Source organism: Prenolepis imparis, unplaced genomic scaffold (assembly GCF_030444845.1).
Source record: "Prenolepis imparis isolate NDT839.2.m4 unplaced genomic scaffold, iyPreImpa1.0 SCAF_1, whole genome shotgun sequence".
Taxonomy (NCBI): Eukaryota; Metazoa; Arthropoda; class Insecta; order Hymenoptera; family Formicidae; genus Prenolepis; species Prenolepis imparis.
The window spans coordinates 8,525,131-8,551,273 of record NW_028141159.1 but is presented as its reverse complement, the minus strand read 5'-3'; the positions used below and the strand labels follow the sequence as shown (position 1 = coordinate 8,551,273).

At 37.6% G+C, this 26,143-nt stretch overlaps 1 protein-coding gene across 8 annotated transcripts in view; it reads left to right on the top strand.

Annotated features, from left to right (window-relative positions):
* Positions 1–26,143, top strand: part of LOC145944593 (cytotoxic granule associated RNA binding protein TIA1) — a 445,453-nt gene that overhangs the window by 328,603 nt on the left and 90,707 nt on the right. For all 8 annotated transcript variants that reach the window (XM_083053014.1, XM_083053042.1, XM_083053024.1 and 5 more), the window contains one exon: positions 17,952–18,039. In XM_083053014.1, the coding sequence (XP_082909140.1) occupies positions 17,952–18,039 (88 nt within the window). The remainder of the gene's footprint in view (positions 1–17,951; positions 18,040–26,143) is intronic.

Below are 26,143 nucleotides of genomic sequence, written 5' to 3'. Positions count from 1 at the left end.
AAGATATTATCACTCTTCAATCTTTCATCTTTAATGTGTAATAATGAATTGTTTATTGAATTTCTCAGATCGTTTAGCCAATTGCAAATGAGATTATATCTAAAAAGCGGGGCACATCAGAGATTATTAACAAATCACGTGTCAACAGTCGACGGGCAAAAATACAAATCAGGAGATTAGACAAAATTATTTAAATTGAAGGCATATTCGAACAAATCGACATGTACATACACACATACAAATTTTCTTTCTCCCCCCTCTCCCCCTCTCTTTCTCTCTTTGTATATATGCGTTTCTCTTTCTATCTTCCTCAACTATGCGTTCCATTTTTTCCTCTCGGTAAATCCATCAATCTGAAATGCAGACGGATGGCGTGCTTGACCGGCGAAAGGATAAAAGGAACGATGGGGGGGGGGGGGTGAACCACTGGTGGCTGCAGCCGGGTTGTCGGGTGGGTAACGCTGCGTTTGTAGGTAGGAAAAGCGAGTAGGAGGCCACCATGTGGCGAGCAAGCAAGCAGGCAGGCAGGCAGGCAGGCAGGCAGGCAAGCTTTCACTATAGAATGCATTGAATCGCACCGAACTAAAAACAGCTTTCTGAATGTTTTATATACGAGATTACACATACACACATACATGACCGTGACTTCCCCCGCGATCCTCTCCTCCTATCTTACCGTCGTAACACACCTACGTACGCAATCCCCTTGCGTTATCAAACTCCTAGCTTTATGGCGGCGGGGCTTCTCCTCTCTACCCTTAATATTCTCGCGCCCTCGACGTCTTTCTGTATCCCTCATACTCGCTTCACATCTCGATTCTCTCTCCGCTCAAGATGTTAGTAGTTTTTCATCGCTTTTCACACTTTGCATTTTACCATTTCGCCGTGTGTGCGTTTTTTTTTTTTTTTTTGTCATTCAATTGCACTACCCTGCCTGTTGCAACATCGAACATTGTTATTCGACAGATAACAGAAGACAGGTATATTTTTTTGCAAAAAAATAATTTCGTTGCATATGTCAAAAAAAAAAACTATTCATTCGCAGAAAGGCATCTGAATCTAAACACAACTGTGTTATTATTTTTACGCATTGTTTTTCTTGTCGCATATACAATAACTGCAACATCTAAAAACATCTAAAAGCCACTTGCAAAAGATGCGCAGAATATAGCGACAAGGACGAGAGATGGATTATATACACAGAGACTCGCATTGTTTACTTTAAATTTCATTCAGCGTCGCTACTCGTCGTCTCTTCGTCGCACGCGCGTACATCTCTGTCCTTTCTCGTCCCTTCCTCTATCTTATTACCGTTTCAGCTGCCTCCTCTTATCTACCTATCTACCTACTCTCCTTCGTTCACCGTGCCTCATACCACCTGGCACATTGAAAGTTTCGTACTGCGCAGTTTGTCACCGACCCCCGTAGCTTAGGCTGGCAGGTGCGCCCGCCTGGTAGGTATGGACCGCGGCTCGCTTGCGATTAATGGAAAACGACATAAGCTCCGCTGATTCCGCCCGTCCTTGCCGCTAATGACCTCGAACTCCGTCAGAAAGAGAAAGAGGAGATAGGTGGGATGGTGAGTTGGCGGCGAGATCTTCGTTTCACTCATTAACGGCAAATCCGCCGCGCCCAGATAGAGTACAATACGAAACTCGCGTAAAACGAGATTCCAACAGAGAGAAAGGAAGGGAGAGGAAGAGAGAAAGAGAGTTTATTTGATGATCCGACGAATCACGAGCCGAGAAGGAGAGAAATTTCCTCGCCGGGATGCGGTAGGAGTGCCTATTTATTATCCTCGTCTCCCTTTCGCTGTCCGTACACGCGCTTTTAATGACATTAACAAGCAGATGAAAACTCTAAACGCCTCTCTCGCGCCAACGATACGTTCGCCGTTCGGAAAATCACTGATCTCGCTTGAAATATATTGTCTTCGCCGCGCATGCCCGTAATGCGCGGCATTAAATCACTTTTCGCTGCACTAACTTTCCTCGAGCGAAGTTCGCAAGTCATGTAGATTTATGGAATGTAACGCATATACATTTTGATTAAATTTATCCTTACGACGCGTGCGTAAAATCTATCAAATTATTCCGCAGCGCGGGATTAGCAGGATCAAGACTCGGGCGCCGCCTTTATTCGCCATTCAAGAATAATGATAAAATTTTAGACAGCGTACATTTTCCCCGTTAGTGAGTACGATATATATGAGAATTGTCGAGAATAATCTGTGTCGAGAATAATCGGGATCATAACTCATTACGATTTCTTTGGATGCAGTCGCGTGTATTATGCTACCCTCTGCGATGTAAGACTTCATAATAGTGCGTAACAGTGAAACACGAAACCGGCGAGCATTCAATGATGTACAACGTTGACATGATAGCCAATTATAGATATCCCATCGCTGAACTTCGATATCTTGTTTCGTTATACCTATGTAAGATATATACATACGGTATGTCACGTTACGGTACTATCATTAATACGTATACGTGCATCGCGGATCGATCGATAGCCAATGATTCATCGAAAACGACTAGGGAGAATCAATGACAAATGCTGATGATATGGCTGGAGTCAAGCGATATTGTCCTAGAATAGAATAACATTTTATGATAATAATATTACATTATTAGCATAGCGGTATGAGTTATTAATGATAATATAATATGCGTATATGTATATATGCATGTAATACAGAATACAGTCGTGACATAAAGCGTTATAATTATTACGTTTGTACATTTAATAATGTTGTGCGCTGGAAATTAGACAAATCTATTCAAATTATAGTCTGATTTAGAGGATAAATATTTATATATTAGTTATAAATTAAATGTAAAAAGTAAAATAAATTATGTATATTTATATTTAATATTTATCGCGATAGAAACTTTGAAAATATGCAAAACTAATTAACTACTTATTAAATCATAATATTGATGATAATAATACTAATTAATATAAATGGCGCACCCGCGCCAGTGAAAAACAGAGGTTTCAAAATATCAGGAAAAGTCAATGTTCGTGTAATATGTAAGCATATCTCACAGAAATGTGCGCAATATGTTTCGATATATTCATAAGCGATATATACGGACAAATATACGGCGCACGCTGCTGCTTGCTCGCCAAACTTGAGTGGCTTACTCGAACGAAGCCAAAACCTTTCCTCTTCGTTAGATTCCATCAGCAACCCCTTCCCTCCTCCTACTACTCAACTCGCGCCTTACTGCCGCCGGTGGTTAGTTTTCGGATATGGGTAATAGTAATTCGTTTCAGTTTCGCACGCGGAGCACCGTGGGGTGGGTTCCTAAATCATCAGATAATTACTTTGGTAATTAATTACAACTCTGTTGGGCCGTGGACCCACCAGCCACGCCAGTAGTAAAGTAAAAGGAGAGAACGTGCCCCACTAATAAACGAGCCGTCAAGGCGCCTCTCGCTCCTTTCGCGAAGCGCGCGCTCGTCCAACCCATTTTCCATTATTCTTCCTATTATAAATCACTCATCAACTTTTTTTAACGCGCTTTCCCTTTGCCACCCTTCCCCCCGTTCCTTCTCGCCGCGCGTCGCCGCCGAAGCTGCCGCGCAAGAAGTGAGAAGCTGCGCTCAACGTCGCTCACGGATCTAAAAACCCTCACCGCGAGAGGAATGGATCGCTCTTACCTCGACTTCAATGACAATTATACTGTCTAATGGACGAAATGAGATCAACAGAAAGATTACATCTGTCTCGGATATTACATTAGAATGTGTTTCAAAGGCTGTTTTATTCGATTTGAGATTATTTGAACCTGAAGAGAAAGCCTAATAGTTGGAATAATTACTTGTTTTTCGTAATTCAAGAAAAACAGACGGTGCATTAGCAATTATTTTATACTACTTAATTATCGGAATTATATTGTAGGTATATTCTATCATTCAAATATTGAATAATTTATTACAATATATATATGAAAATAAAAAATAATACAATCAATTATCTGCAGTGAATAATAAAACGGCATATGATATTTCATGATACTTGATAAGATGCAGGTACTTATGACAGACTAAGGCAGCACGTTAACTTCGATGAACGATCATTCGAGTATCGGAACGGCCGTAGGTTTACAAGTTTGACAACACAGATCGTATAAGTTCTTTGAAAGGTCGTGACAACTTAGGGCTCAGGACTTCAGTGCTGGGGTTTATAAGATACATCTCAATCCAGAAAGTTACGAAGCAGTCTCGATACGGCCACTAACGTTCGCATAAGTTTCCCAGTTGGTCGTCCATTAGTTAATTGTGGTTTCCGGATCAGGATTCTGTCAGACATCTTTACGACAAATTGCTAAGAGAAAGCGGTTTAAGAGCGTATGTCGCTAACGTATAATTATAACGAGAGTGGAGCGAGTGTGAGAGCGAGTGTGAGAGCGTAGAAAGGGTAGGCCGTCTGGGGAGTGATGTGTCGTGTGTTGGGGGTAAGTTTGACGATTTTCGCGTACCTCGCGTTGCTGATCAATGCAAGTAATCAGTCTTGCCGCGAATACCCAGACATGACAGCGCAGCCGTCTCGAACTTTACGACGTTGCTCTCTGTTCTCAATTTCAACCTCCTCTTATCGATGACCCACCATTTACCATTACGCAAACTTTTCTGATCGTTCCAGTTATCGAAGAAAGATCGTCCAAGATCCGCGCGAAAGCTACTATCCGTTTGTTATCACCGCGAACGCAGACTTCCAGGTCTCTAAAAAAATATTACGATGCACACACTCGTGAGCGTCCGAGAGAAAATAATTTATTATCCAATAGATTGATGTTTTTTCCTGTGAACGGTTCTGGCGAATAAAATCGCGATGACGGAAGTTTAATGCTTCGAAGAAATATGTGCAAAGTCGGCGTATCATTTTGTTGAAACTCATATAGATAATATATGTATATAAATTTTTGTTTTAATTTATAATTTTTGTAAATTCTAATATTATCAAAATTGTTGTGTGTGTCAAACTTACAATCAAATTTTTTATTTTGACTAATTTTAAATTTGTTTACCTATAAAGACTATATCTGATTTATATTACTTACACTATATTGAGCACATATTTTTTATAAATTTATCTGTGACTTTCCTTCAGTTTCTCAAATAATACACGTTATTTTTAGAAGAATCGATCGAGCATAACGCAATTCCTAACACGCGTTGCTAGTGTATATGTAGAAAAATACTTGATGAAAAAGTAAGTAGAAGCTTACGGCGAAAGAGATAATACTTGTATTCACTGAAAATCCGATTTAAGAGGAATGTATGTTCGCATGGAAATACGAGAAATCTCCTCCAAAAAATACCGCAAGGTTGTTCTTCCTTCAACACTAGCGAATAAACTAGCAGTGATTTTCCATCGCGATGAATAAATTGGTAATCGAGTTATCGGAATTCGGAGTCGATGGAAATGGAAGAAATTCGAAATCCATTCGGTCAAAGTGGCGGTGCTGGCCTCGGGTACACTAGCCGTGTCAGAAAACTCATGCCGATGGGGATAACGCCCTCTCCAAGACGATAATGTTGCAAATTTATATTCCGAAGGCGATCGAGCAAAGCTGCTGAATGTGCACTCTTGGCCGCGACTGGTTTGCCCTTCCCAGAATGCCACCCCCTCCTAAACCACTTCTTTCGCGTCTTTTTCTTCTTTTTCTCTTGCTCCTTCTCGCCTTTCATATCTTTTGTGCATGCCATACAGCCCGATGATGTTCGACATCTTGTCGTCAATCACAAAGTGACAATCAATTTTTCATATTACAGTTTTCTATTCTCTATTGCTTCTCGGTTACCGCCACAATGAAGCAAAAGTGAGTGCTAACGATAGAACACTTTAGCGTATTTTTTACACACATTATGTACTATAATTCGTGCATTGTTGAATTTTTATATGCAGTTTAAAAAACTGCTCCATTATACCTTTGTTATCAACTATTATACTATTCTTTCTAACAGCGTTATGTTATAAAAATTAATGTATTATAAATCGATTGTGTTACCGCAGTTCAATATTTTCTATAGTGAACGCTGCAGAGATAGGAGTACTCTTTCCGATTATATAAATACTCGTCAATTTTCAAGGATAATGCAAACATTTAATCCAACTTGTGAAATTCGTATCTAATTGAAATTAAAAAAACTTTCAAATTTATGTTGTTGACTGAATAAGAATTAAATTACTTAACGCAATTCAAAGATTTTGATTTTTATATTGACATTTATATTATGAGTTATAATGCAGATCACTTTGCAAAGTTTGAAGAAACAAAAAAAAGAAAAATGTACGCGAGTTTTTCATGCTACTGCGATTCTTATTTTATACAGAAAATATTGAAATTTTTTCACATTGAAGTTCCATCCCAAGTTTGCATTTAACTTTACAAATCGCGATAAGATAATATTTCTTCATTTATCGAAAATATATTAATTGTATAAACCGTAGCAGTAAATATCAAAATAGTCATTAACGTTTGCGCGCGGTTTGTAGTAATTATAACGCTTGCAGCTCGTATTTACTGTAAGTAAGGTTGGCCGCATCAATCTTCTTGGAAAACAATCAGTTCGCAATTAGTCCTTCTGAAATACTGCCATATTGCATCTAGGCAGCCGTACCTATTTTGCCTACTTCTACGTATCCGTCAGGTTACATCGCTTTCTGTAGACAGTAAATGGTGCATTTACACAAGTCATTTATCACGTGATATTTAGCTTGGCAGCGTTTCAGTTAACTTTGAAATTTAAGTCCATACTCCGGAATATTATTAACGGTTTAGCAACGTGTCATTTATCAAATCGCTTAATGGTAAGTATTAATCTTCTCTTCTTCGGTGGGCAATAATACGAAAATGGTATTACTTCGTAGTGTGTAGTATCGTTGTTATTTATTATTAAGTTCTATGGTGAACATTCGAATTTGATGATCCGCGTGATTATAGCTGTTTTGCGCTAATTGTATAGTCATTAGTCTAAATCAGCTCATTTCACTATGAAAGGCCGACGATATACACAGAATATGGTTTTCGCATAAATCGAATAACAACAATATTTTGTATTTACGAATGTGTATGCCTACAATTCAATATTTTATTAAATAATAAACAATTAAATAGCTACTTTTCTTTTATATTGTATAATAAAATTTATATTATATTTTTATAAGAATATATTTTTATAGTTTTTTTTCTCAAAATTTTCAATTTTTTATATTTGTAAAGTATACTTTGATTTATATTGATTTCTGAACTGCCATATATCATCGTTTATATATGTACTATATCTCAATATTGGTATTCCCACACATATACACAATAATATCGACAGCTTTCTATGTGTAGAGATATTCTAATTATATACTCGTCATTCACCTACATATACGTACATCGCGCTTAAACGCGACCACTCGAGAATTTCCTCGCAAAGGGAATCGTTCGACGATAATGATTAGTCTTATGAATAATAAACGGCGAATTACGCGCGAATCAATCAGCAAATTACATCTATTGTTCAAATGTAAATATTACTTCGATGAAAATTGGTTCAACAATTTCGGTGGCGACGATCAATCTTTGCTCTCAAAACAGAAAATAGATTATCGAATAATATATCGATACATCTATAAAAAAAAGATCTCTTAAAAATACTTAAGATATTTCGTCGAACGTTTTTTTTATTTATCATTGCTATTTATCGTCGACAAACTGGATCGATCTCACGATCCAACTCGTTACACGTCGTTACACGCAGTCGTTGCCACATCTTTCTTCCCGATCTACTTTTAGTAATTGAACGCTGCTTAAGGCATCATTCGACATCCAGCGACAAAAAGCCTCTCTTGCCAATATCTCACCGACGCCGATGCGTCCGCACGACGTCCCGCTAAGCGGCGTCCGCAAAAGCTGCCGTCGGTGGTTTCTACGAGTTTTTAGCCTGTCTAGATCGATAGGAACGCCCGAACCAGTGTCGAAGGGGCTGTCGGGAGGATGGTATGAGATGGTATGAGGCGACGTAGGGAGGTAGGACGGGGAGTGCGAATGGGTTGAGAAGTGGTGGACGCCACTTTGTGCTGCATCGACATGAATTTGTATCCCTCCGGAGCTGCCGGCCACCATTCTCACTTCTCTTTCTCTCACTCTGCTGTGTTCTCATCGACGCAACCCGATCTCTTTTTCTCGTTTCCTCCCCTTTACCGCGTCATCCCGCGCCGAAAAGCTTCGGCAGTCCGCGGAACCCAGCCATCAAGTAAAAATACATCACGTTCGGCCGATCCCAAGAGCGAGTCGACACCCCGAATATCAAGAGCGATCCTTTCAGATCAACGTGCCATCGGTTTAACGATTTTCCTTTTTGTCGCTTTAGCTGCGCAGGTGATTTTTAAAGCGACCTTCGGGAACGGTGACAGTAACACGCTCGGGCTTTTTTCACGTGTCACGTATTTGCTCATGCGAGCGTACCCGCTGGCCGCAGGCGTGCCTGGACTTTATCAAACGATAAACGATCAGCGCTAATGTATCACGTTATCTTGGCGTACTCAGTTCTAATTAATATACGAGACAAATGTGTCACTGCAAATAATTTTAAAGCATAATTTTAATAAATTTTAATCGTCTCGAAAAATTTTTTAAATGCTAGCATATATAAAGAAGTTTATTTCTCTTAAGTATTTCCTCTAATATGCAAAAAATTCATTAGCTGAAATAATATTGAATATGTTTTTGATTTCTCAACTGGTTCTCGTAAGAAATATTTGTGTTAAAGTTATACTAATTTTTTTTTCTTTTAGAGAAAACTATTAAAGCATTAAAAAATTATTAACGCCACAGAGTGAACGATCTTTCTAATACACTATTTGAAATAAATAAATATGTGTCGCGCGTAAATTCTGAAAAATTTTACTTTGTTTTGGAACGCGATAAATTCTTACGCTGTATAAAATGCACGAGTTTAATAGCTGCATAGCAAACACATTCCCTACATCTCAACGTAAACCAATGTGATTACGCCCGTGTACATATGCGAGTCATGCACAACTGCAGAATTCATATTATTAGTCAATTATTTCCACAAGCATTGTCCCGCAGTGCAATCTAGTATATACAAAAGTATAACGCGTCTCTGTTGCGCGTAATTATGCGATATTATTATAATATTATGATATAATGTATCTAAAACTGAGCATACTCTGTTTCCCTCCGCACAGTCAGTATTACATATTGCCGCAGAAAAGTTTGCAAACGAAGGAATACGGGAAAATGCGGATAAATAAGCGTTGCGGAAACGCCTGCTGCGCATAATCAGAAAATGTAGCTCTAGCTCATCCATTCACTTCGTACCTCAAACTTACCCCTCCTCTCTCACTTTCTCTACCTCCTTCTGTTATGCGATGCTGTAAATATGTAGGAACGCTCAATCATGTTTCACGAAAGTTGTGCGTCGAAGCATCCTATCGGTTTGTCACCCGCGAGAACGATGCCATTGTGTAACAATACTTGGATTGTAAACCACCCTACTTGCCAACCACCTCTCGGAAACCAGCTCGCTCCCTCTTCCCCTTTTCCGAGCGCCACGTTCCCGGTACTCACAGGCTGAATACGCCGGCGGATAGAACGTATCCATAATGCGACGAGCTTAGCGCGCGCGTGTTAGGATCGTCCCGGTACAACCGGGCAGATTGAGGCTTAGAGCAACGGCAAACAGCATCAATTTGGCATCGCGCCACCACGCACGCTGATGGATACACGATAAATGTATGTGTGTGCGTGTGTGTGTGTATACAAATACATATGGAAATCCTTACGCACACGCACTTTAGATGCTGTTTCGCGCAGACCATTTAATTAAGCCGATTCAATGTAAACGAGACTAGGCTACGGTAACGTTCATCGGTAATCATGTGATGTTCGTTAATACCGCTCATTCCGAGTAATTTTCTATCTCACTTCGGTAATAGTTCCATAAAGGCCCGGGTATATGCCCCCTGGAATTAGAGAGGCTCATAGCTACAGCAATCGCCTATTGGCTTTGCGACTGTTAACGGGTAAACTTCTACCACGTGCATAGAGAGACAGGGCGATGAATAAAACATGTGGTTACAGGATACAGTTTACATTCGGCTGTGAAACTAATTGTAACGCGATAGGCCGACAAGCTAATCATTTATTAGGACTCACGGGCGTCGAATTTAATGTACATTTTTTTCTCTCCGTAAACCGTGACGTGTATATTTAAAACGAGGCGTTGCTGCTATGGCTCCTCGTAAGAAATAAGAAAGCATTGACCCCGATCCGCGACCGGCAATCTGAGTTTTATGCATGATCATAACTCGAAATTGACCCGCAGCCTCGAAATGTCTCCTTTCGACGAAAGATTTACGTGCCCAGCGCGCGTTATGCACGAATTCGAGCCCCGGTTGGCCGACGCGCCACTTTGCCTGACCGCTCTGACCCTCGTGTCTCTCTTCAACTATTTAATTAAGCTGATTCCCTTCCCCCTTCCCGCACGTCTCCCCGCATTCTCGCATAATCGAGAATGAACCGGGAGTAACACGAACGCGAACTCGCGAATTCCATTTGCGCGAGACGATTTCGCGCTATTGTTTCGTCAATACTCATCATCATGATTGTACAGGGGGATGGATAGGCGCGCTGGCAATGAAAATGATCGGTGAAGGTCTGCTTGGGGAATATCGACGGGCGAAATCCGACGTGCAACGTAGCAACGGCAATTCGGCCGCTATCTACGCTCGTCTAGGGACAATGCATCATGCATCCCGTTGCTGCAGGTACGCCGGTGAACCTTGCGCAGCCAGTACACACCGGCTGCAGCGCAGTTTGAGCTATGCATTGGCCAATATGTCGTTCATCCCCTAAATCACGACGATTTACAGTTGAGCCTGGTCGCGCTATCGATGCCGGCTCGTATATACGTAATCTACGCTCTTTCGCCTGTCACGGCACTGACGAAATAAAAACTGTTGGGAAAAATTCGTCGAGTGTAACGATTCTAGTCTTCCCTTTGCTGTGACACGTTGCACACCACCAAACAAATTGCTCATATTTTTTCCTACCAATCATGCACCAAGAACGGGTCAACGTGTCAGCTTTCTCCGTTGAGTATTCAGTTTTTCATATTATTACAGATATAATAGAAAAGTAGAATATACTAGTGAATATTTATGAAATATTCTATCATTCCAGATAATATATATGATTCATTTTTTGAAAGATTATTATATATAATATAACACATAGGATATATAAAATTATATATTTTTTTCTTTTTTTTTTTTTTTTTAGCGGATCACAAATATAATGATTGTGCTCGATAATAATCCGCGAAAACACTTTCAAGCCAATATACTAGGCGAGTACAATCAGTCACAAAGTGCCGTCATTGTGCGTTTAACAATGCACTTTCAATTCGTGATACAGTTACGAATGCATTGAAATGGCACCGGTATGTCTCGGTTAATACATTTCGTGCAATTGCCAAAGGTGACTAGCACAATGGTAATTAACATACTATACTCAGTCCATTATTTCATTTAGTTTGAATTTGACGTATGTATTTTTTAATAAAAACAGAATTTTATTTTCTTGTACTTATTAGAATAATTTTTATTAGAACAGTATGTGTGTAATATATGTGTGTATGCTAAAAAAAAGATTTACAGTAATTTCCCCCTTTTTCTTTCAATATCAAATAAAGTTAATTATAATAAGGTATATAAAATTGGAAAGTAAATTAAATAAAAATTTTAAATTTGTATTCTCAAAAAAAGTATAAAGTTAAGTTGACTGATTTCTGACGATCAAAAGGGTTGGAATAAAAGTTGCACGGACAGTAAGTTAATTTTTTAATTAAAAATTTCATTTATCTTCCAATTTTATATTCAATCGCCATCAGTATGAAAAACATTCACTTCATATCATGCTGCTCGTCGGTATTAAACGATTGAAATATTCACCACGTGTATTTTAAAAATACCTAGTTTGCACATTCCATACATTGTGCATTTTCGCAGAAAAACCCTAGTACCAGAAACAACAGATCTAAAGTACCTTCGGGAGTCAACCCGGTTAAAATCCCCAATGGAGGAACGAGGTAGCTGGTTATTACTGACCGCGAGAGACAAAAGAACGAGTCATGCTGGTAGAGGCTTTTACAGAAAGAAGGATTTGATCAATGGTGAATACAAATGTACGAATTAATCGCTGATTGGAAGCAGCTCGATCAACTTCAGGCATTTGTCTAGTTAGAGTTCAAACCATTTGTTTAATTTGATATTCTTTATGATTTTCCGTTAAACTGATTAGAGAAATCTTCATTCTTTTTCTCTCTTCAATTCTGTTCAAAGATCTTAATCCAGTCGTGTAATTTGCACAAGATAATTTATATCAAGGCATTGCTAGCTTTAATATTTTGTTAAGTATTTACACACACATTTTTTGTTTTATTTTCTATAAATTTATATATATATTTATATTTAAAACTGTATATAAAACTTATATTTTTCTCAATGTAATTAAAATTAAAATATAATTTAAATAATTTAAATAAACATAATTTAAAAATTACATACGCATATTATATATATAAAATTGAAATAGATAAAATATATTGTGTAATTTGTATTTTAATATAAATTTATAATGAGATTTATAATAGAACGTAAAATATTTATAATAAGCAATATATTTCTAATTAAAATTGAGAGATTACTGGCTAGTTAATCGAGATGTGCAAACATATAAATATTAGTTTAAACGAGATATTGCGTATCATAGAATTTAATGTTGCATCATACATATATTTTTTAACAATTTAAACACTTATTGAATTAGATGTAATCTTTTATCCTGTCAATTTTTTCTGACCATGGCCTTAGTATGTTAAAGTATGCTTTACGTATATTTATCTTTTGTTTTGCATTAATTGTCGTTTATAAATAACTTGTACCCTTATTATCAAATATATCGTTTTATTACAATTACGGGATATCGATAATGCGATATGATAATATCGAAAATTGGAATTCTCGTCTGACAACATCTCCGTGATAGCTCTACGTTATATAGTACTTTGATAGCGATATCTTGCGCGACCTATAAATAGACTAGTAGAATTACATACCGATACTATTTCACCAGTCTACCCTAAAATGTTATTAAGCCGTATGATACATCTATAGTAATGCTCAACTATTAGCGGCCGACACCGTTATTCAGCTCGAATGCGCGAGTCTACTCGAATATTGACGTACATTGTCAGGCTTTGAAAATATAATTTAAAAATAGCGTGTGCGCCAGGAAAAAAATATAAGATAACGTCTTCATCTACCGCGATCGATCAAAAACAGTCAAATGAAGCACAGGATAATCTATAAATCTTCGCATCAGCTGACTGCTGACTCATATTTTCTGGAGAGTGTAAGGCCGAGATCAAATCTTATGAGCAATCCACTTGCGCGCGAATATATACCACTAGTTTTAGGAGCGGTCATCCAAACTGAGATTCGATTGTGTTCACTCCGCTAGGTTTTCGCCGCATGGAGAATTAATAGAGGTCTCCATTGGCGGCACAGGCGCCATCCCTGGCCGCAGAGCATATTTTCTCTCGTGCACAGGGGTGCGTGCAAGCCGCTCGGCCCGTTTCGAGCTACAGTAAATCAACATTTCACCGTTGTCCCGCGAAATTAAGGAAACCCTTGATCTACGGGCCATCCACGCTCGATTCCTGATGTACGGCGTGGCCCGGACTTTTGTATGTCCACCCCCGCATTGTGCTGCTTCAATGGATCTCGCTACCGTGCTCCCCGGCCCTCGGATTCGTTTCTTTCCTATTTTCTCTCCATCTTTTACCTTCGAAACTGTCAAGGGAATCTATTCATGTCGTCAACTCGCGTGAAATCGTCACACAAAAGACGTGACACGGAGAACAACTTCTCGAATAAATTTAAATCGATTTTATCTCATCGATTATATTTTATAGGGAAAAATTATTTTTCCTTCATGTGCTATGGATGTTTTTAATTGTACCTCCAATAATCAAATTTTTTTGTTATTTCGAGATAAAACTACGACAATCATGGATTATATAAAAAGAATAATAATATATATACAAAGTTGTATTTCAAATTTTAATCATAGCATCTGACATTGAGTTTAAAATAAAAGTCTTATATGCTGTAGCACATGAAAAGATTTAGTCACAGTACACAGCAAATTAATACAAACTATTTGATTAAAAAATATATAAGCTATTTGATTAAAAAATAATTTATTTCATTCATTTATTTCTAATGAAATAAATTTAAATAAATTATTTTTTTCAATTTATTTTATTAAAATCGATTGGGTACATTTATATAAATTATTGTACGAACAAGTTTTTCGTGTGTAATACAATATATATAATTTTACCAAAATTAATGTAAATTGTTCAAGTTAATGTAAATCGTATTACACTCATTTGATGTAATTCTTCTTTATTCAAATTGTAAATGGATATATAAATAAATACATTCAAATTGTAAATAGATATATCTCACACACAATATACGTCGATAAAATTGCTTATCTTCAAGTCTCCCAAGTAACAAATTTGAAAAAAAAAAAAAATCTTATGCAGTCAAAACATACGAAAGAGTTTTTCTAATATTAAACATAAAATTTATTTCATAAAAAAAAATTGAACGACACGCTGCATGCAAAATTAAATGGCCTTCCCTTATTATTAACTCGACGTATACTTTCTCGTGTACAATCTGCATACACACGTCGTAAACATGCAATACGCGGACACGTGTCACGATTTTAGTAGCCTTATTTATTCATAACACATTGGAATTTCAACGTGACAGTATACCACGACCGTGATTATGACGGTAATAATAATGATGTTTACACCCCTTGCAACTATCGTTGTTACTAACATTGATGAAAATGTTCAATTCTACACTAGAATAGAGAAGCATCATTGTGCCAGGGGTGCAAAAGAGGAAAAGAAAGGGGAGAGATGAATAAAGCTGCAATAATAAATGGCGCTCCATTAGTCCCACTTTATTGAAAATTGTGGGGCACGTTTAACCATCAGACGGTGGGCGAGTCATGACGCGTGATGTCATCATCAAAGATCCTTTAATGCTCACATCTTTTTCATGCTACGCCCTCTTTGCATTCACCCGGGCCATATTTCAACAAACCTTCTCCCTACGAAATCAGATCTTGCCAACTATTTACTGCCGGATGATATCGAATTCGATAGATTTCGTGAAATTTCGTTGAAAGCAAACTGGTTCCAAAACCACTTTCGTGCAAGATCCTTTTCGGTGAAATTATGGGTATTTGGTCTTTCTTGATTCACAGAAAAGGTTTCAGTCTTTTTAGTCATTTTGAGCTGTATGAATGCGATGCTCGCTGAAAAATTCAACAGACAAGAAAAATGCATGGATAATTTAATCAACTAAAGAAACCTACAGCGTAGATGAAAAGAACTGTGTCAAGCAAAGCGTTTTATGGAACTCTGCCTCAACAATATTTATTTCAATAGCAAAAAGAAATTTTATTAAAATTAAAAAATATAACAGAATTGTAATTTTAAAAAAACTTTTCTATGTCTAAATTTACAAAATTACACCTACAAATTACATTATCTTTAAAAAATAAATATCTAATTATAGAATGGTTCGTACGATATGTAACTTCTATTTATATAGTATTTAAAAAGAAAAGAAAGCATAATATACGTATCAAATTAAAAACAAACACTGTCCGTTTTATTTAAAACTCGATCTGAAATTTGAAAAAATATCGAATGGGCTTGGTTAAAATATCGTTGATATCGTGTTGTTGGAACAATCAAGATTGTGCGCAAATCTCGAGAGAAAGAGAGAGAGAGAGGCAAAATAAACTTTCATCAATTTCCTGTTGATATCTTAATAGCCCCAAGATCCTGACGCGATGCGATGGTGTCGATTGCGCCGGTCCGGAGGGAAGAAGATGATGAGGATCAGACTAATTCACGAAAATGGGCCACTGTGTATGCCCACCGGAACCTCCTTCCAACCGGCAAGGATAGGCCATCAACCGATTGTAATCAGACCACCCTTCGTTTCTGACGATACTCCACTCCCATTTTACCCTTCTATACTTTCTACTAGCAACATGCTGCGCATTCAGAGTAACCGATGCCCCCTGAGTAGAGATCTGCCGGCGGTAACTCGATTTTCGACTACTTCGTCTTGATCTATTCCTGAATCAATGTGGATGAAATCAAAGAAAGTATATATGGATAAGAGAGAGACAAAACGAATCTCCAGAAAAGAGAAGCATATTTTATCGAGCCGATATGCGAGGATGTACCGCAACGCCGCGACTTGCACTCGACTGTACAACCGTATGCGAATCGATAATTTATCCCCCCAAAAGCTTACTTCGCACACCGACGTTTCGTTGCGCCCATCCGACTCTGGCTCTAATCTGTGAAATTGCACGCTTTTTTTGCGGGAATGAAAAGCATATATAATTAAGAGAAATCGTTTGATGTGGTAGAATAATCGACAAATTGGAATGCATTTATACTAAATAGAACATATTTTAAAATGCCCACCAATAGAAAAATGGCATAATTATATAGGAGTAGAATGAACGAATATCATTTTTATTGCCTCTCTTGAGAACATCGAGACTTCATATCCATAACTCCCAAAGCAATCGCGTTTTCAATCGCATTTCGATCAGCGAGAAATGCAAGCGCGCTTAGTACAAATGTATTAGAGCACTTATAATTCAATCTTGTGGAATAACATTAGCGTACGTTATGTCATACAATGTGTCGGTTTGAAAATTCAATGCGGCACTTCTAAAATGATAAATGTTTACGTAACGTTATTTAACATAATATTATTCTGTAATCAGACGTCATCACAAATTCTCATTTGCCTTCTCCAATGAATAATGATACTGTTGCATATTATTACACAGTTTTGCAAATAAAACATCTTGTAACACATTTACAATCAATCGTCATTTTCAAAAATTCACATTCCACGAACTCCAATGAAATTGATCGTTCAAAATGTTTATGTGTGACCGAGAGTGACTAATAATTAATTACTTATTAATTGTTATCCATATCACACGTGCTCCACAATCTGTAGCATTTGTTCAAAAACAGCTGCAATTGATAATTATTTATCAATGCTAACTGGTCTCTATATTCATAGGAAATGATTAAATTACAATCGTGCCGCTTCACCAACTCCTATTCTCCATCGAGTTATTTTCAAGTGTCTATCTTAGAGGTCGCATCTTATGTGTATGTATTATGAAAGACCTTCGATTGCCAGAGTAGCGTTCTCGCGCGTAATTTCCCGCCATGTTTCATTTTATTTATGCCAGATATTTTAAACCGAATCATGACGTTGTCCATGAAACGAAGGAGTGTCCATTAATAATTTAATGAAGAAATATTTTCAGAACAGCTAAGCGTGTTACTCGTATTCGGGTACATCACAATTATAAACACGAATTTTATAAAATGATATTGCATAAATCAGTTGTATATCAAAAGCCAATCTCTCGAATATTTTTTTTTTTGACAGAGATAAATGCAATAATTTTTAAATGAGCGTCATCGGAAAACATTAATCACTTCTTTTATCAAGTTATTGAATTTTTATCTACAGTTTTTGTTAAACCATTGACAGCGAAATTTAATCATAAAGATATATGTTTGTAACAGGGAAAATAAAATAAATAATTTACATTTCTCTTCTCCGTTCAAACTTATGGTATGTTTGTATCTAAAATTAATAATGTTCGCAAATATGATCATTATTATTCTCCACCCAAATTTTAGCAAAAATTCAGCGCATTGTTTATTTTTCTAGAATGTATCTAATTGTCTCGTGTAATTTTTTGTTTCAGAACACTATCACATATTTGTTGGGGATCTGAGTCCAGAGATCGAGACACATACCTTGAGGGAAGCATTTTCAGCCTTCGGGGAGATTTCGTAAGTCCTCTTAATCTTGCTCATTAAAGACGACTTATCGTTCTACTAGAGTTATATGAGCGATAATATAACGGCATAATGTCACCACCAATTTTCCAAAGACGCAAAAGAATTTAGTTTCTGATCTACAAAGAATTTTAACATTAGTTTTTTCTTCTCTAGATTTAAATACAGTATACAATAAATATACAATCGTCTCCAAAATTTCATAGACCACATTGGAACGTTTGTATAAAAATCACATTTAGACTTTAAGAAAAAGACTTAGCACATTCATGCTTGTAGAATAGAGAGAAATGCTCCATTTGAACAACATAAAATAACTTATTTAGATAAATAAAAAATTTTTTTTGTATTTTTTAAATATTATAAAAATATCAATTGAATGACTTTTTAATCTGACATATGTCTTAAAAAGAGCTATAATATTTATATAAAAAAAACTTATACATATACTATGTTATAAGTCACAAATATCGTTTGTAATCTTGATACTTTCGGAAATACAATTTATAAAAAAGCAGTAGTAAACCACAGCTTCACCGCATTGGGAAATGTCAGTGCTGACGATAAATAGACATAATCAAATCTCTAGAAATTGCAATAGAAGGAGATCCGGAATATTTCGTTTTATCAACCGGCTCCGTAAGTTTATTACACTTTTAACGATCTCGCCCTCTCGTCCTAACTGAGCTGTTTTACGAGTTTCCATCATCGTCAGACGTTTCACGATGCACCGACGCGAACAATAATAACGCATATCTCTGCGATCGCGCGGCAGCTACCACGAGTCCTGCGACCTTGCGCTCCGTTAAACTCACCGGTCGATAGATGCATGACGATAATATCGCAAGCACCGATACCCTTCGAAGTCGGGTGTCGCTGCGAACTAGAAGTGAAGTCGCGTCAATCTCCGCAGTCTTGATCGATTGTATCAATAAGCTAGTAACACTAAGACGCTTGCCGTTATGTAGCAGAAACTAGCGGTAAAATTGATTTTACGCATCTCTACAGACAGATCTTAATATACATATAATTAATTCCTTGTTGAATTTAACTTATCATTGATAAAATACTCAAGTATTTTTTCCTTTCTTTTATTTTTTATTTTTTATAAAATATTATAAATAAATCTAAACTATAATAACTGGACATAAAACTTTGAAAACGTAAACTGTTATAATTTTTTTTTAATTTTTGATATATGTAAAATATTTAAAATTATTATTTTTACTTTTATTTAACTGCAGTGGATATAATCAAAAATATAATACTTGTTGACGATGTACTTGTAATCTAATGTGATAATGCTCTGAAATTTTCAAATAAAGAGAATTACCTTTATTTCTAAAGGCAAATTATATGCCACATATGTCGCGTATACATATTCCAAGGATTCGTGATAGTCTAAGAATAGGTATAATAAGTGGCAGAACTTCGATTTCGCAAAGAAATTACGTGAGGAAAACAAAAGGAACATATTGAGCTTACATTTTGCGAGCATGCGAAGTGTCAGTAAGCCTGCGCTCTAGATCGATTGTATCTGCAAACACTATGCTACGCCCTGTGATTTTACGTGACGAAAGTCAGGGACAGTATCGCGATTTCGCGCCGCGATAAAACCGCAAAGTGAACGAAATAAATGCACTCGCAACTATGCGCGGCATTACTCGTACTTCACAGCGAGACATTTATTTCACACGAAATTTCTCTGGGGCGGATATTTACGTTAACAACAATTTATCATCCCGCGCTTTATCATCTCTCTATATCTCGCGCGGATTAAGAATCTCAATCCGTAAAAATCGTAGAGGTAAAATCGCTCCTTCCGAAGCATAGATCTTCGTATCCGTTTCTCTTGCGGCAAGAAATCTCCATTCGGATTTCGCAGCCTGATTTATTCTTGGCTCATGCAGATGCACCACCTCTGCGCCGACGAAACTTCGCGAGAGCATTTGCCGAGGGTATAAAGGGGGAAAAAAAAGGGAAATCGTCGGAGCACAAGGTATCGAAATTTCAGATTCCAATCTAAACTCGGCCTTGGAGCGACAACCGTGTTTGGCGGCGAAACAGCTGGAGGAGGTAGGTACAGTTTGCGCCGCTTAGTGTACAAGAAGACGGCAGAAAAATGGGCCCCTCTACCCCTCCCACTGGAAAAATCGATTCAAACTCGCTTCACGAGTACCTAAGCCGCGCTTTAAAAAGCTAGTGAAAAATTGCCAGCGGTTTTCCTCTTTTATTTTGTTTTTCCCCAGCCCCCTTCTTCTTCTTCCTCCTCTTCTCTACCACACCAATGCTCCTCACGCCTCCTCTATGCTCCGTCCAACGCTCTTTTCTCCGATCCCAAGCACGCTCTTCCTCGCCTCAGCTGGTTTATCCCGGAAAGGCCTGCCATGCCTCGTTCCTGATGCGATAAACATTCGTGATTAATTATATCTTTAGTGCGATCCATTCGATCGAGGCTGATACTACACCGCAAGGAATCGTTGTATAGCGGGCTAAAATATATTACGCGAATAACAAAGAGGCGAGTCTATCTAAATTTGCCTTTAAGATAGCGCCGTTTGACTTTCTATAGTGATAAACGCAGCTTAACGCAGGAAAGCGAGTTATCGCGAATTTATGTCGATATTCCGTGCTAAGCAATTTCACGATTCTTATACATGCCGGTCAGCGTATTTCCCTCAAATATGAATAACGCCATGCTGGCGAATATCGCTTGCCAAGCGTGAAAGGCGGTTTAGCGCTTCTGCTTTTCGGGAGCAAGCCTTTATGAATATTGTGCCATAAATTCTAGTTTTATATTATATTATACATACACATACACACACACATATATATATATATATATATATATATATATATTTATATATGATCGCGTGTGATCTGTTACCACAGAATGTCATGATGAAACACATTTCTTTATATTTTGGTGACTTGAGAAAATCACTTATTTTATTTCTAAAAATACCACATCTATTTTTAGACTATTTTTCGTAGAAGAAACAATTGAAAGAAATATGACTTTTATATCTCTCAACAACTTATTTAAATGTATGATTACAAACTTTCGAAAAAATTATACCTTGTCGATAAATTTTCAAAATAAAAAATAATTTCAGCCAAAATATATTAAAATCAGAAATTGCATTATAAAAAAAAGTAAGATATAAACGACAGATAAGACGATTCTTAAATTTGAAAATTAAAGTTAGGAAACGTTTTAGGAAAGTTTTAAAACGTTGAGATATATGAAATGTACGCATGCGCCTGCTCTCGTATTAAATATTATAGAAAGCATAATTATATTTAACAAAGGAATTTAATTACAAATTGCTGATTCGTCCGCTATTGACTAGAAATTTTAACAATGCAACTTGAAATTTTAACCATGTATATTAATTATCGGTCATAATTTGCAAACGACGCAACATTGAAACATAAATCGAGGTTTTAATTGATGTCATAATTACTGATAGTAATTATAGCAAAATAAATATAGCGAAATAAATATACTTTGGAGAAGATATATTATAGATAAGATACACATACAAGAGAAGATATAAAATGTACCTAATGATATCTCTTTAAATTCTACATTTGTTTAATTGGTTGACATTTCTATTACATTATTTTTATATTGTAAGATGATAAAGCGTTAAAGAATATTCATTCTTTATAAAGGAACTAAGAGTATCTACCGAAACTTAGAGAAAGCTACTAGAATGAGCTACTACAATGGCTACAATAGGAAAGGGATTTCTGGAATGGTACGTTCACATGAGTACTACAACTTGCTTCAACCTATGTCTACATTTGCATACAAGCGCATTGCACTTACACCTTGATTACTCTTGGAGATTCGAAGTAGCCACCAGGATCAGAGACAAAATGGCTTCGGATAATACAAGCTGAGTTACTCTCTGTTAAAGATTTATATAAAAACTTCTATACGATTAATTGTTATTTTATTTAATTATTATTACACAACATACTGTCATCATATTAATATACAGAATTAAGAAAATACAATAAAATAAATGAAAAGTACGATAAAGTATAGAAGAAATATTCTATACAAAAAAATTTGCGCGTAAAATACATAGAACAAATATAAAATTGACGTTAATTAAGTTTTTTATAAATATCTGGTTTATTAAATGCTGCAATGTAATGCAGATAATTAAACATTTTATTATTCAAACTAATAGTGCCTTGTATTAAAAAGCTCAGAAATATTAATATTAGGAATATTAAAACTTGTATAATAGAAATATAATACGATAACATATGTAGGGTTGGTTATACTCAAAGAAGCAATTCATGCATGTTGCTCTCGGGAGTGCCGCTTACAGTCATGTATTTTGGGCATTTCGGTACAGCGTTAAACCGTTAGTGTCACAGCTTGATCTCGGCGGAGAAACCAAAGCTCGCTTTCAGGTTTAAATGGTGGTTAAGTAAGCTGCACGGTCGTTCTCTCGTCCCAACTTAACTGCCCTTCGCCGATACACGTATCGTCTAATATACACATATTCACGCTGAGGTGTACAGGCGTGTCGCTATTAAACGTGCGCGCACGATCGCGCATGCAAACGTGACTAACACGTTTCCAGAGTTGGACGCGCATAGCTTAACTTATGATACACGAAGGTATCGTTATAATCGGGCTCCTGCCATTTCGCACGTCCACTGCCACTATTCAGTTTTAATCCATAGATCTAGGACTCTTGAAGGAAATCCGGCGCGAGAAAGAGAGAGAGAGAAACGTCGGCGGAATCTTGGGAAAAGTATAACGAGTAGTGGCTCGACGTGTCCCCGAGCAGCGCCGCGCACACATTACCGTATCCGAGATTTCGTTATTAATATTTAACTACGGCGGAAAGATTAAAAAGTTTTAAGGAATTTTAATATAGCCGTCCCCCGGAGAGTCGTTTCCATGCTGAAACCTGCGCCAGACGTTCTCACACTGATGCTGCTGCACCACGTGTGCGTGCGACCACATACACCATGCGCGAGTGTGTGTGTTATACACGTGTGCAAGGTTCGCGTAGGGGGACATAGAGGACGAACATATGTACGCGCGAACACATTGAAATTTCGGCCGCAGCCGTTTCTCGCGGTGCGGCGAACAGAATTTTAACGATCCTCGTTATCAATCTCGCGAAGAGTTTCGACTGACCAGCCGATCGACCCCGATCAGCTTCGCGGTGTACCTTGTCCGTTGTTCGTTAACGCTCTGTGGAATCGGATTTTTGGAGTCACATGTAACGTTAGTTAAGTATATTGCGTCGAATTTGATTGCGTCAACGGACAGTAATCCCTGACACGTTCGGCAACGAACGTCATCATCGGTCCACCTTCATTAAGAAAATATTCCCTATTCTATCGCCGGCTATTTTGATCGTTTCTGATGCAGATACAGATTTCTCATAAGTTTTTTCACAAGCTGCAGTTCTTTTTTTCGATCGATTCTACATATTCTACTGTTTCGGCCGGGCATGCGTTTAGCGCTTATCGCACTCTTCACGCGTGATCTGCCATGTATACAACATGCGTTGAAATTAATATTTCGCTTGGCGAGGTGAGCAACACGCATGACCAGTCTAAATGTTGAGAGTTTACGCGGCCTTTTGTTGTCCTAGCCTTTCTGAACGATCTGTTAAAATGTTACATGCCATTTATATTCCGTGAAAATGTGCCACGATGTAACATGATAGACTTAATGTGTGATTGTCGAGAAAGATTAAACTTGATCCATATACATATACGAAACGATAATATTTTTACGCACCTATGTATGTGTGTACATACGTATGAATGTGCATCTAGGTGTACGCGCGCGAAAAAAAATCAGAATTTTAGATCAGTAATAAAATATTCTTCTGTGACGAGCGAGTTTTTTGCATGTAGAAAATTTTACAAACATTACGTACGACTAAATGTATAAAAGAGATTATATTCTACGTTAAAAGTAATATATTTTTAGAAAATTTATAAAAAAAACATTAATGTTTTTCTTCAATTTTCATTACGCAGTAAGTGCACCTCCAATTATAATATACGAGCTAATAAAAGCTGATGTTGGGAAATAACCTTTGTGAGAATAAATGATATCGATTATACGCTGTATGCACGCGCGATAACACTTGTTTTTTCTCTACTCTTTGTAACATTTAGAGTAACGTGACTTAGCTCTTTAATCTTCGTTATAGAGAAGGAATATCGTAAATAATGAAAAAAAATAAAAAAAACTATTTTATAGAGCGTATAGCGACTCAAGTTTATTTATTCGCGGTAGTAACTTTGCTTATAAATTACCGCGAAAGCTTCGCAAGTAAGAGTTAACACGCCGATAATGATCGAAATATTTCGCGGCAGTTTTCCTCAAGAATTCGCACCGCTACTATTTATTCTCCGACCCGGCTATAAAGAAGAAACGAGTGTGAGATAGCGTCGAAAGGATAAAAAAGCATGATTGCTTTACTTTGCAGATCGTCGCCGCGTTGGTCGAGGGTAAGCGTAAAAAGAAGTGGGAGGCAGTAGAATGGGAAATGTAGCGGCAAGGGCGGTTGGAAAAGTTGACAGTCTCCGAAAGTTTCGACACCCTGTAGGGAAAGCGACGGCTCGATTAGTTTGCAAACGACCGTAACTTTTACTCGAGATCTTTATCCGTAAAAGTACAGACAACTTTCTCGTACCCGCCGAGGAGGCGGCGGCGGCGGGGAATAGGTAGATAGATAGGTAAGGGATACGACTGTTCAATTGTAATGTCTGGACATAATAACTCAGCTTTCACTCTACGCGTTATTTTTTTTTTCCTTCCTCCTTCAAGCGCACTCTCATTTACACTGTATTCCTCGCCTCCGTCGCGCTTAGACACTTTCTTGCATTACCGCAAAGTAACTTCTAACTCTACCGTAATTTTTTCAGGATTATCAACGCGCACGTGGTCGACATTCGTGCTTGTCAGCCAAAAGCTTTTTAAAACTTCGTGAGAATAGTACAGAAGCACGTCCGCAGAGGTGTGAAAATTTTATGCGACAAAAATGAAAAAGTTTTCCAGGAACGGACATGTATAAAACCGTTCAATTTTTGCCTGGAGGTCAAACGTCGTTTTTTATCGCGACTAATATAATTCGATTGTCACTTGCGCAATCTCTCTCTCTTTCTCTCTTTCTCTCTTTCTTTTATGAATGTCCATTACCAGATGCTCTCATCCATTTCATTTCCCGATGCACATACCCGGGCAGAGTACCAGTCCGTAAGAAAGACGAAGGGGATCAAAGCAACAGCCCAACGAAATAGCTTACCCCACCGGATATCGAATTTCGAGGGTGGAAGAGAATTATTACTTACGAGCCTCTAGCCTGCGTTGCGTACTTACTTACCCCCTTATTGGCTATCTGAAAGCGACCGTACATTTCTCATACTGGGTAAACTCCTATTTATTCGTCGATACATTTTATTCAATCCTAAGTAGTACGGCTCTGACATAAGCGAATACCAGGAATTACGCCGAGTAGGTATGTCAGAGGAATTTCGAACCCGCATACTTCAGCGGAAATTCCTGAAAATGTTACGATCTTCAAAAATCTTTCTTGCTGGCGGACGACGGCGACGGCGTCGACGACAATATCCGGTTCACAATTTTGTCAATGTCACAATTTTCGTGCTAATGACACCGGATGCAATTCGCGCGTACCGCCATCATCCACAACAAAGAGACTGTAACGTTTCATACACAACCCGCATGTTAAGCCGCGGCGCAATTCTTGCTCGCGCAAATCCACGCAGATCCATATAGCTCGCGAGTGTTGCGAATGTGCGGTCACTTGATTTATTACTCCTCAAGATTATCACTCTCTTCCTGGAGCAGAATCCGCCTCTCTTCTTTGACCTTTCTCAGTCTCTTTCCTCTTAGAAACCTTCGTTACTCTTCTGAGTGGTTTGTGACTTCCTGCTGACGGTTTACGGAGCGAATCTAAGGTCCGGAATTTCTAAGCGAAAACCGTAATATATATATTACAGATCAAGATCGCTTTATAATACACAAATAATTATAATAATTATAATCCGTCGACGAATAATTAACGGATAATAATAA